The sequence below is a fragment of the Anguilla anguilla genome, chromosome 16, assembly GCF_013347855.1.
Source record: "Anguilla anguilla isolate fAngAng1 chromosome 16, fAngAng1.pri, whole genome shotgun sequence".
Taxonomy (NCBI): Eukaryota; Metazoa; Chordata; class Actinopteri; order Anguilliformes; family Anguillidae; genus Anguilla; species Anguilla anguilla.
In genome coordinates this window covers 7,539,736-7,552,186 of record NC_049216.1, presented here as the reverse complement: position 1 = coordinate 7,552,186, position 12,451 = coordinate 7,539,736, and the positions used below count along the sequence as shown (strand labels likewise).

The 12,451-nt window shown below is 45.9% G+C and overlaps 1 protein-coding gene across 7 annotated transcripts in view; it reads left to right on the top strand.

Moving 5' to 3' along the window:
- Nucleotides 1-643: 643 nt before the first annotated feature.
- si:ch211-220f16.2 (golgin subfamily B member 1) overlaps nt 644-12,451 on the top strand; it is a 40,319-nt gene continuing 28,511 nt past the window's right edge. For 5 of the 7 annotated variants that reach the window (XM_035395976.1, XM_035395972.1, XM_035395975.1 and 2 more), the window contains exons 1-10: nt 644-796; nt 3,737-3,797; nt 4,221-4,367; nt 6,083-6,226; nt 6,333-6,455; nt 7,337-7,507; nt 8,649-8,834; nt 8,951-9,073; nt 9,522-9,635; nt 11,768-12,074. In XM_035395976.1, the coding sequence (XP_035251867.1) occupies nt 3,753-3,797; nt 4,221-4,367; nt 6,083-6,226; nt 6,333-6,455; nt 7,337-7,507; nt 8,649-8,834; nt 8,951-9,073; nt 9,522-9,635; nt 11,768-12,074 (1,360 nt within the window). In that variant the 5' untranslated portion in view covers nt 644-796; nt 3,737-3,752. Of the gene's footprint in view, nt 797-906; nt 926-3,736; nt 3,798-4,220; nt 4,368-6,082; nt 6,227-6,332; nt 6,456-7,336; nt 7,508-8,648; nt 8,835-8,950; nt 9,074-9,521; nt 9,636-11,767; nt 12,075-12,451 lie in introns of those variants that run through there. The other 2 variants (XM_035395973.1, XM_035395974.1) reach the window with 2 other exon arrangements.

Below are 12,451 nucleotides of genomic sequence, written 5' to 3'. Positions count from 1 at the left end.
TATGGGTAACACAGCTAACTTAGTTTTGGGACCAGCAAAAAAGCTTCTAAAAATGTTGTATTATATTCCAAACTGTGTTTTAAACTGTAGAATAAATCTGAAGAAGTGATGGGAAATCGTTATCACCATTAATGTTGGTAAATTCAGAATTAAAATCAATGGAAGGAAAGTGGAGGAAAAGTTGTACAGTCCAGCCACTAGAGGGATTAGAGAACAGAAAACCGGCATAGAATGTAGAAAAATGCAGAAAACCCACGCCTGCGCGTTCTTCGACATTTCACCACTGAACTTTCTGAGCATTTGACCCATAGACAGTATAAAAATATTTTGACCAGACAAACCTAAATGTTGCATCGTCCGCATTCACTCCCAAAGTAATTGATCGCAGATCTGTGGAAATCATACGAAATCCCGGTCTTTCGTTAATATAGAATAGAACTCTGTTGATCACATGTAGCTAATCTATACAAACTACAGTACTTAAGTTATACAGTTGTGTGGTACAGAATACAGAAAAAAATGAATTATATTTATTTATTTATTTATTTATTTTATTTTATTTTTTCCCGCACACACGTCTACCAGCAGAACCAGTACGTGACGTCACTGCGCATACGTGCCTCGTCAGCATTGGCTTCTTCTGTTGTTTGTTCACCTGACGAAGATGGCCGAAGGATAATTGTGCAGCTGACAGCAGTCTCTTTATAAACATGTAAAGTAATAACTAAACAAATGTGCGTTTTCCTTGTAATACTCGAAAGGAGTTGTAATACCATCTTTATGACGCATTAGCCAGGTAACATCAACTGTAATTCGTTGTCATCATATCTCACCTGATTTGGTATGTTAGCTGGCGAGCTAAACATTGCAGGTATATTAGGCTAGCTACCTCTGGCTACGCAGCTAGCTAATGTAGCTAAACACGGTGCGTTGCTCTTAATAACGTTTTGGCCTTGGTGCTAGGTTTAATGTTTCGTTAGCTAGACTAAAGATAATGTTACTGTACACATGTCTGGCATGCATTCTATGTTGGTTTACAATGGTACTGAAAGCAGCTTGGTATCCTGCTAGCAACCGCCAGCTGCATTAGACTAGTTAACTAGCTACTTGGCAAATGCACATAGGCTAAGCATGATTAGACTATCCAGCGTATTATTACGCTGCAGTGTTAGCTGATGGCGCAACCTAATTACTGAAGTTATCTGGGATTTTTCACCGATTGCGTGCTAGTTTAAGTACATGTTGATGAGAACCTCACTCGTGTATGACTAACGCTAGCTAGCTAGTCCTGGAAGGCAGTGGTTGGGGCTTTGATTGCGTTTCATTTGGCTAGCTGGTATGTGGTTTTATGTCTTTTGGTAAACCTGAAGATTTAGGATGCTCTTTAGCTAATTGTGCCTGAGGCGGGGAGCTTGTTTGACACGGTGATAAACCGGTAGCTGCTAGTTCGCCTCTTTGACTAAGTGTGTTTTGGTTCTAATCATTAGCGTCAACACCAGTTTCTTAGCTAGCTCGTGATGTTAGCTGGATTGTTGCTAGTCGATCATCTTGACGTTTTGGCGAACTTACGTTAATATCAGTCAGTTTACCAACAGGCCGGACTGTGCGTCCCGTGTTGATTCCTGGGCCGACTGAAGGGTTATGACCGCTAGTATTTGATTTCAGACATGTTACTTCGATTAGCTGGTTTAGCAGGAGTCCCACCCAATAATGGAACTTGGCCAGGTAGCAGGACGGTTCAGAAATTCGCGTCCAAGCCTATGTGTCGCATTGGACGCAAATGAAACTTCTTTGGATGTTCATATTCAAACAGGTTTACGTTAGCATAAGCCTTTTTCTGCATACGATGAAACTGATTACGATTTGAAGGGGAAACTCGGATGTTGGGTCAGGCTTGTCGTGACTGCGTTATTGGTGGCCAGTGGAGCGAATATTTATTGCGTATGCTGGCTGCCAAACTAGTCTGCCAAAACTGAAACTCGGTGCCTGCAAATGTCCTCGGGTAGCTGATTTTGATGAATGGGACATAATTAGAGTAGGACATGGCCGCATTCAAGTGTGAACCATTATCAAACGACGGCAATGTAGTTGAAGAGGACACCGTTTCGATTGGGAGATTTGCGTCAGATTCTGAGACAGTGGTAACTCCAGCGCTTTGTGCGCGTGCGTTTGTCTTGGTCCGATGAACGCGTTGAAACATTTGGGCAGGCATCACGGTTCTGAAAAAGATGTTAGCATTTTGGTGTAAATCACCTTATGCGGACTCCTCAGGACATCTTTATTTTTTCATTCTCAGTACGGATATACCAATCAGAGTTCATTCATTTGAAGCCTTGAGGTTTAGTCTATACAGTGTCTCCAGTAGTATTTGCATTGAAATTAAAGCCATAGTGCTTTAACCCTTGTTTTAGCTGAAGGTATATCGGTGCCTTTTGGGAGTGGAAGGAGGACGGTCTGTTCTTTTATTTTCATATTCTCGTTTTCTGTCAGTCGACATGCTTGTACACTTTTTATTAACTTTTTTGAAGGTATTTTTTTAAATCACGATGAAGGCATAAATCAGTATTTTCATTTACAAGTTTTTTTTTTAAGCTTAAGGTATATCATAGAATGAAGTACCAGCTTGGCAGCACCGATTCCCGTGTTCATGTTTACCGTTCACCGTTCATGCGTGAAGACTCGATGTAGTGGAACATGTGACCTGTGATTAGTCTCAACAGTAGAGACTGCATTCTTTTCGTGGGTGGAGACTCGGTGCTAAGGGTTAAACGTGAAATACATGTTTTGCGAGCAATATAAGACCCCTCCTACCATTTCCAAATTTCATATTCATAAAGTTTACAAAGCTATGAAGTATAAAAATTAAAGCCGTGATTGATTGGAGTGTCAAATGTTGCGTGACCTTGCCTCATTGCTTGGCTTGATGTTGTTGACATTCTTCTACACTTCTACGTGAAGGTTTTGTTGCTGATATGGTTGTATTGTCTGTATCTCACAGCCTATGTTGTTGTTTTCAAGACTCTGTAATCACTTTTTTCCAATAATTTGAATAGTTCAAGATAAAAATGTGCGTTTACTTTTATTTTCAAAAAATATTTTTTTGGTACAAAGTATGTGATATATGAGTTCTAGAGGTCTGTCAGAGTATTCAGTCTGTATGGATATTTTTTTTCAAGTTGCCCATATGATTGGTTAAGGTGTAAATGTTGAGGTAATTGTACGGTAAGCATGGTCTCCAAATGACCAGTTCTAAATACTCCTGCAGTTCACAGTATAAGCACTTGGTTTCAGGATTAGAAAATAACTCATTTGAAACCTCTGCTGAATTATACTACACTGCTAGTCGGTAGTGTAGTATAATGAGTATGGAACTGGTCTTGTTACCTAAAGGTCAATGGTCTGTTCTCCCCTTCAGCAAAGTACTTAACTTGCATTGTTTCAGTATATATCAAGCTGTATAAATGGATGCAAAGATAAAAGTTAAGTCGCTCTGTATAAGAGCGTCTGCTAAATGCCGATAATGTAATGTAACAAATGAAATAGGCTTAGTTTCATAGCCTATGTTGTAGATAGTGTGTAAATGATGAAAAATTGTATTTCAAGGGGTTTTTAAGTTGTGGTGGACTGGGATTTATAATTTGTCAGATGCCGAACCAGCGCGCACAACTGCTCTTTAATGAAAAATGTGGGGAAGGACTTTTTATGCTTTACGCGGACCGTCGTCTTTGCCTTACAGGACCCCAGTGTAAGCCATGCTGAAGTGGTTCGCCAACGATGAGTCCAGCCAGGCTCCAGGGGTAAGTGTGAGCAACGGGTATTAAAGTCCAGCGGCGATGCTTAAAAGACCCCGATTAGCTCTTCTTTTTTTTTTTGCTGTGCTGTTTCACTTGAGCTGAGACTTCTGTAGCACCCCATGTCAATGGCATTGGTTTGAAACCGGTTCCCCAGTCTTCATGCAAAGTCACGGTTATTAGTCGCCATCCTTAACAGGGGCGATTCTCCCTGTCCCAAAGTGTGGCGAAGTCAGACTGTGGGCACGCTGTAGTTGTAGTGGGGTCGACTTGATCCCCTGAGGGCCGTACCCGCAGGGGCGGATGTTTGCCTGGAGGGGTGGAGGGGGTTTAGGGAGGGCGCTGAGCCGGCAGGATTTTAGGCAGGCTTCCGATGGGACCTCTTGTTTCTCTCCCCCTCGCTAATCCCCAACTAAACCCCCCCCCCAGGCCCCGGCGCCCAGGGAGGCCTCCGGCAGCCAGTCCCTGGCTGAGGTGGCCGAGCGGCTGGCCCAGACGGAGCAGCTGGCGGCCCAGCTGAAGGAGCTCATCCGGGAGAAGGACGCCGCCCTCGGCGCCAAGGACGAGCAGCTCAAGGTACGCGAGCGGGAGCGTGCAGAAAACCGGGGGGCTGACCTTCAAGCAGGTCGCAGTCTGGAGGGAGGTGGTCCAGCGCCTTCAGCCTTGAGGCGGTCTGGACCACAGAGTGCGTTATACCCTTGGGCAGTCTGGACCACAGTGTGTGTTAGACCCTGGGGCGGTCTGGACCACAGGGTGCATTTCTTGTATTCTCAGGTGTTTTGCAGCAGCTATTCCCAAAGCTGGAACGTATCATTGAAGTCATGGATTTTCTTGAGTAGATGTGCTGTAGGCTCGTTCTGAATGTCATGGGTGAAAAATGCGTTGAACATATACATTTTTACTCTCCCAATTTATTTTATTGACTGAAAAGCAGTAATCATGATTGTACTGTGCCCTCACAAGAATACATACAAAATACATACACTACATTTTCAGAAGTGTAGACACCTGTAGACCCATATGTGCTAGTTGAACATTTTATTTCAAAGCCATGGCCATTAATATGGAGTTGGTCCCCACTTTTCTGCTGTAACAGCCTCCACTCTTCTGGGAAGGCTTTCCAGGAGATTTTGGAACATGGCTGCGGGGATTGGCTTCCTTTCAGCCAGAGGAGCATTAATGAGGTTGGGCACTGATGTTGGCCGTAAGGTCTGGCTCGCAGTCGGCATTCCAGTTCATCCCGAAGGTGTTTGATTGGGTAGAGGAAGGGCCTTCCCCAAACTGTTGCCACTAAGTTTGGAGCGCACAGTTCTCGGGAGTGTCATTGTAGGCTGTAGCATTAAGATTTCTCTTCCCTGGAACTAAGGGGCCTAGCTCAAGCCATGCAAAACAGCCCCAAGCCGTTATTCGTCCTCCACCAAGCTTTACAGTTGGCATTATTCCAGCTAGCACAGTTGCCGCTGTGGATTCCACCAAACCCAGAATCGTCTGTCAGACTGCCAGATGGCGAAGCGTGATTCATCACACCGGAGAACGTGTTTCCACTGCTCCAGAGTCCAATGGCGGTGTATTGGCATCGCGCATGTTGACCTTAGGCTTGTGTACGGCTGCTCGGCCATGGAAACCCGTTTAATGAAACTCTCGATGAGCAGTTCTTTTGCTGACATTTATAGAGGCAGTTTGGAAATCTGTAGTCAGTGGTGCAACTGAGAACATGATTTTTTACGTGCTACACACTTCAGCACTCAGCGGTCCCGTTCTGTGAGCTTGTGTCGCCCACCGCTTCACGGCTGAGCTGTTGTTGCTCCTGCACATTTCCACTTCACAATAACGGCACTAACAGTTGACTGGGGCAGTTCTATCGGGGCAGAAATTTGGCGAACTGACTTGTTGGAAAGGTGGCATCCTGTGACAGGACAGTGCCATGTTGAAAGTCACTGAGCTCCTCAGTATGACCCATTCTACTGCCAATGTTTGTCAATGGAGATGGCTGTGCTTGATTTTAAGCACTTGTTAGCAATGGGTGTGTTTGAAATGGCCAAAACCACTAATTAGAAGTGGTGTCCGCATTCCTTTGGAAATGTAGCGTACATCCTTAATACTTCAGTAGAATTTAGGCCTGTAACATATATAATGTCATTTGTTGTGTCATAACTGTGGGTGGGACCATCATTTTATTAACTCTGCTGACTCCTTGTCTTGCACCTGTCACACAGTACGTTTTCGCTTGCGCAGAATATTCTTTGTCATTTTTTAAAAAACTGAAAACGCGTCTGCCGTATTATCCGCAGGCAGAAAAGGACGCCTGCGAGGCCAAGCTCTCCAAAATGAGGCTTCAGAACCGCGCGAAGGTCACCTCCCTGAACGCTCAGCTGGAGGAGCTGAAGAAACAGCAGCCTCCGTCTGGCAAGGAGGCGAAGTCCGACAGCCGAAAGGTGAGAGGCGGTCAGGTGACCGGTTATTCACTGGAGCACGCATGCGAGTCGATGCACAGTGCTGTGGGGGGGGGTTGCTGGTATTTATCCGTACGCTTTGTCCCAGGCCGGGGGCGATGGGGACCCGGAACATTCCTCGGCGAGCCGGGGGAAGATCCTGCTCCTGAAGAAGAAGGTGGAGGAGCTGGAGCAGCAGCTCTCCCAGAGGGAGGCGGAGCTCAGAACCAAGGTGCGGTTCCCCCGCCTCCTTCTCCCCGTGCGTCGCTATGACCACGGACTGCAGGCGCTCTCCTATTGGCTGCCTCAGCGCCGGTGTTTGGTAGTTGCGCTTTGTTATCACCAGGGTTTACATGGTCAGTTCTTGAAAACCCTTTGAAATATAGTCTTCCTGGAAAGTTGTGGAAAAGGCGTGAAAAATGGTCTGATGCCTTGCTGTCCTTAAAATGTCAGGGAAAATTCCCCAATTTAGTGGAAACTACATTTTTCTTGCCAACTCAATGGTGATCTCACTTACTCTCAAGTTTTGCCATATGAGTAATGAGGAAATACTTATTTTCAGACGCTAATGTGTCAACCAGAGGTAGAGAACTTCGTGAGCACGGACACAAAGAGCTTTTGCCCTTTGGGAACAGATAGCAGGACCCAAGAGGCATTTGCGGTGTGAAAATCAGCACTTCCTGATCAATAAGGAAAAATTGATCACTGGTCCCTGTGTACACACAGTCTGACATGATGGCCAGCCCCACTGGTACAGTTTACATATCGTTTATGAGGAGGAGCTGCTGTTTGCATCCAGTATAACTTACCTTAAAGCAGTTGCATTAAAGCTATGACATGGATGAACATAGACTGTGAGTGGTTAAGAGCTCTAGGGCAGGGATCAGCAACTCACGGTCCTCGAGGGCCGAGAACTGCTGGTTTTCCACCCTCCCTTTGCCTGGGAGTCAGGTGTGAAGACATTCTGGCCAATCAGTAGCACTAATTACCCAGGAGAAAAGAAAAGCAGGGCTGGATTTGGATTCGAGGGCCAGAGTTGATGATCCTTGCTCTAGGGCATCGCCTGCATTGAAAACGGTCGGAGGATTAAAACGCGCGCGTCGTCTCCCTCAGACCAGCGAGCTGGACGCCCAGCGGCAGCGCGGGGAGGAGATGGACGCCATGCTGGTGGAGAGGGACAGGAAGCTGGCCGAGAAGGAGGCCTACATCGTTGACCTCCAGGTGTCGACCGCAGGAGGAGGTGCCGGTGACCAGGCCCTCCCCAAATCAGCTGAGGAGCACAAGGCAAGGAGGACACTCGCATTCTGGTGGCCCACATTTATAGGGACAGTTCACTTTCTGCAGTTTATCAATATTATTTCAATTTCAGTGTGTGTTTTTGATTGGCCCTGACAGTTATTGTGTGCATTGAAGGACAATTTTGACATTTGATATGTTGCTGACGACCTGCTGGCTTTATAATGGTTGGTGTAGAGTTTGCGGTTTAAAGCAAGGAAATGCATTTCAAGGAACTCTGAAGCAGATTGTACTGTGACGTTATGCCTCCTGCTGTTGTACGTGTGCATAATTTTTTTGCAGCCAGAAACATCTGTGCCAGCACGATTGTGAATAAACACTGTAAAATTGTGTTCCTGTGCTCAGCCTCTGGAAACATAACATCACTGTAAAATCTGCTTCGGAGTTACTTGAAGTGCATTTGCTTGCTTTTCAACCGCAAACTTGCAAATGCCCAAATACCAGCCATTTTAAAGCCAGCTGGTGGTCAGAAACTTTCATTAGTATCAAAGATCTCTCTCATTACCTCCAGAAAGTGAACTGTTCCTTCAGTGTGTGTGTGCAGGTTGAACACACAAAGCGCTCGCAAGAAGTTTGAATGAAAACTGCACCCTAATTCAGTGTTATTGTATTTTATCGATCCCTTCACAATTGGAATGTTTGTGGTTGTCATAGTAATTATGTAGACATCCTGCTGGGTGTGAAGAGGATATTTAGATGACTGGTATGTTGTAACTTCCACTTTCTTTAAACTGCCGCATTATAGGTCAATAGACAGTTCAGTTTTTCATATTATTAAATATTCCATATCTTTCCTTTAAAGTACATATCTGTGTGTCAGCATCCTTCTCTCTGGTGAAATCTGTAATTAGGCCTTTTTTTGTGAACCCCCCACTCAGTCTGATTTTAGGTTAATGTGAAAGTGTCAACAAAAAAAAATAGAAAATGAAAGAACTCATGGAAGCACTTGACTAGGAGACGCCACTTTGTTTGGCCCCGACGAAGCAGAGTTGCATGTTGGGTACAGATGCTTCTCGATACATACACGGTGAAAGGCTTTTCCGGAACGGTCTGACTTCTTCTCGCAAGCTTGCAGGTACCCTTCTCTGTGACTCTCCCGTTACATCCTCGCCTTTTGCTGCGCCCGCAGACCCAGTCAACCAAGGAGGAGAGCTCCCTGCAAGAGCTCCAGATGCTGGTGCAGAATCTGACCAAGAAAGTGGGGGATGGCGAGGAGAAGTACAGCCTCCTCCAGGAGCAGGCCGAGAGCCTGAAGGAGCTGCTGGTCAAAGAGAAGGAGCAGTTTGAAGAGAAAGAGAACATGTACAAGCAGAACGTAGGTTCTCATTGGTGTCTCGCTCTGAAAAGTGGCATGTCTGAAAATGCTTTTCTTGCAGGGGAAAGTTGATTTTGTGCTTTTTTTCTGTGTTTTTTTAAATTTATTCATTTCAGATTCAGACATTCAAAGACATAATTTTGGAAAAAGACAACCGGTTGACTGAAATAAACCAGAAGCACGAACAGGAACTCTTCCGGTTGGCGGCAAAGTCCGACGCGAGTGCTGATCTCGAACAGGTAAACAGACTCTTTCTCCACTTTAAAGACTTTCATTGGGGCGGGAACAGCAGGAAGTAAAGCTCTTCCCCGGCAGTAGCCTTCAAAATACTGCCTTCTGCCATATCGCCGCATATCTACGTTTATCTACGCTTGCTTATGATCCTTTTCATTGAGACTGTTTTTGTAACGAATGGCCCATGAGCACCTGTTGAAACACTTGTAGTGAAACATTCTTCTGTGGCTCTCCAATTTGCCCACACTACTGTTAAGCAAACCTTCAGATGCATTGCAAAGCTCCAGTTAGATATGCTCATGAAATGACAGTCGGGGCTGGAACTACTCTCCCTTCCCTTCCCATTAGTGACTGATGCATTAGCGTTGGGTAAACTCGTATGTGTTTGTGTTCACCCCCCCCACCCCCCCATGTGCTCTCTTGACGATGTGGATGTTGGGTCGGTTTGTTCAGCTCCTGAAGGCTCTGAAACAGAAGCTGCACGAGAAGGAGGAGGTCCTCCTGGGGAAGACTCAGGTCATCGATGTCCTTCAGGGGGAGGTGGACGGGAGAGACCAGCAGATAAAGGTCAGAGTTCACCTCCATCTCACACCCGCAGATATAGCAGCAGATTGTGTCTGAAATGGTCAGACTAGATGGGCTTATTGCGTGCTTGAATACATTGCCCACTGCAGAACGATTTGGCATGAGTCATTTTGAGACTGTGTTTATTGAGTATACTTTAAAATGGCCACCAATCACAAGTGAACCTGGAAGTGAATATCCAATACACGTAACAGTCATGATGCATTAGCCTGCCAGCGCTCATCAGAAGGAAATTGTATCAGTTTCCTATTTTAGAAATTTGAGCTTTAAAGGTGCGGTCTTTTTCTGCGGTGAAGAGACAGGAAATCTGCACGCAGACAGAGCATGGAGTCACAGAACGAGCCGAGCAGAAGGAAAGCAATTTAGGCTGAAAGGCTGAGGAGCCGGGTGGCTGATGTTTCAGTTTGTTCTGTCTTTGTGGCTTTTGTTTATTATTTGTGCCCGGAAACCCGTGAGGGGGAAGGGTGGACAGTATAGTTTATTCATTCGCTTGTGGAAAGAACTCGCTTTCTCTCTATCAGCAATTGGAAACTCGATGCTCCTTGTGACCGGCAATTGTGTCATCCAGCATGTGACAAAGCGATAGCAAATGGCCTTTAAAATCTACTTGCGTAGCCCAGAATAAACCTGAATAGATCACCGGAGTTGGAGAGGTGACTGAGTGTTGAGCGATGAATACAGCTGTACACGCAGGTAGTGTTTCCATTGGAAACCCTTTTTGCTTTCACACAACCAATGGGATTCTAGCGGCGGAAATGCATAGATACAAACGGGCAGGAGACAAAGCTCCAGGGTCCAGCTGCCTGTGTCTGGCTCACGGCCGAGGTTTGCTCTGCTTAACACATGTTTACATAGGAATACCTGCCCCTGTATGATATTTTCATAGTGATATTATAAACCAGGGTATGGAATGCGTGGTTGGTCTAAAAAAGGTTGAAGTCCTCATTGTTTTAGCTTCTCTTGCTTTATTGCATGGATTATAATGCAATAAAATACTCAGTACTGCAGAACTGTGATATACAACCACAGGAAATGCACTGTTGTATATCACGGAAATGTACAAGTACTAGGCTAAATGTATTTGCCCCTTGTCAGAGAGCTAGTCAGAGGCAATTTTTGAATTCACCGCAGCCCAAAAACAGTTCAAAAATTAGAATGAAAAAAAAGTATTTGCGCATTACAGTTTACGGAAATATGTCATATTTAAGTTCGCTCAGATTTTGTTAACTTCTTTTCACTTAGAGATTCAACAAAGCATGCAATTTGAACAACTTTTACATATAACAGAATATTTGAGGATCCACTCACTGTCAAAAATGAAAAGTCATATGCGGAAAAGAGATCTTGACTCAAATTTTTTTACCTACAATAAAAATTAGAGGGATGCCTTAAAATGAAAGAGCATCCTTAGTACCGCAGTCACCATTGGGCTTGGCTTCTTTAAATTGACAAAGCGTCCAGTGCTTACCACAACATAACTGCTGAAGCTGTAGGGAATTGGTACCGAACTTGCAAGCCATGCTTCACTAGGTGAGAACGACGCCTTGCAAGAGCTCCTGCAGTTCGGCTTCACGGTCACAGACTGTGAAGCGTCAGCGTCAGGCTCCTGTCCCACGCCAAACAGAAAGAAATGCCATCTCAGCAGTTTTATTGCCCTCTAAGGTGAGCGAGACGCCTCAGGATGAAAGGGCTTCAAGCGCTCGGCGACGCGGTCACAGGTACTTCGCTTTTAAATCGGACCCACATCCTGGTCTTCCCTGCGTCGTCTTAACTGTGGAGATTTTGAACCAGGCGAAATTGGTGCAGAAATTGTGCGTCTTTACTGGTAACAAATTTCAAGCCTTAAAAACATATTTCTTTTAAAAGTTTAGAAACAATGAGAAACCGAAACATACGAAAAACCAAGCTGATTCAGCATAACTAAAATAGTGCAATTATGTGAAAATATTGAGGTATTTAAGCTAGCCAGGTTATTAGCGCCTAGCCTGCTGAGCTAAGCTCCACAGCCGGGTGAGGGAGAAGCAGGGAAGCGAACGCGTCGTCACGGTTACGGTGCTATCGACCGCGGGCCGCTGACCCTCCCTCCGCGCTCCCCCCCCCCCCCCCCCCCACAGGAGCTGCTTGAGAAGGCGCGGCGGCTGCAGGGCGAGAAGGAAAACGCGCAGTCCAAGCTGGACGCGGAGAAGCACGTGATGCGCGCGCAACTGCGGGACCTGATGCAGAAGCAGGAGGCGGAGCTACGCCAGGCTTCCGAGAGGCACCGGGTCGAGCTGGCTGAGAAGGAGCGGGAGGCGGAGGCGCTGAGGAGGAGCCGGCCCGCCCCGCGGGAGGAGGAGGAGGAGGAGAAGAAGGAGGCGGTCCTGAAGGTTGCCCCCGCCCCCGTGGACATGGCCATGGAGCAGAAGATCGCGGAGCTCCAAGGTAACGGCGCCAGCCTCGCCCTTTTCCTCCGGCATCTGTCTTCCCTGTTCCCTCATGCCTGTGCATGCTTCTGTATTTTTTGCTCAGTTGACGATGGATCGATTTTTGGTCCGACTGTTTTGGTTTTGTGTTTTTGGAGTGTACAGTGCGAGAATGTATTTGTGCTGCTTTTTTTTTTTTTTTCTTTGCGTTCATTTTCTGTCGGTGCATGCTCATGTCACTGCTGTCCTTTCTGCTGAAATTATCTTGAATATTTGTTCAACGTTTCCTCCTGTAAGTTATCCTCTCCTCCCTTCATAATTAATATATTAGGCTGCGTCTGTGTCGCGGATTTGGTTTTCTGGCTTGTATCGTTTTTTCAGTCTCGATGGGTGTAG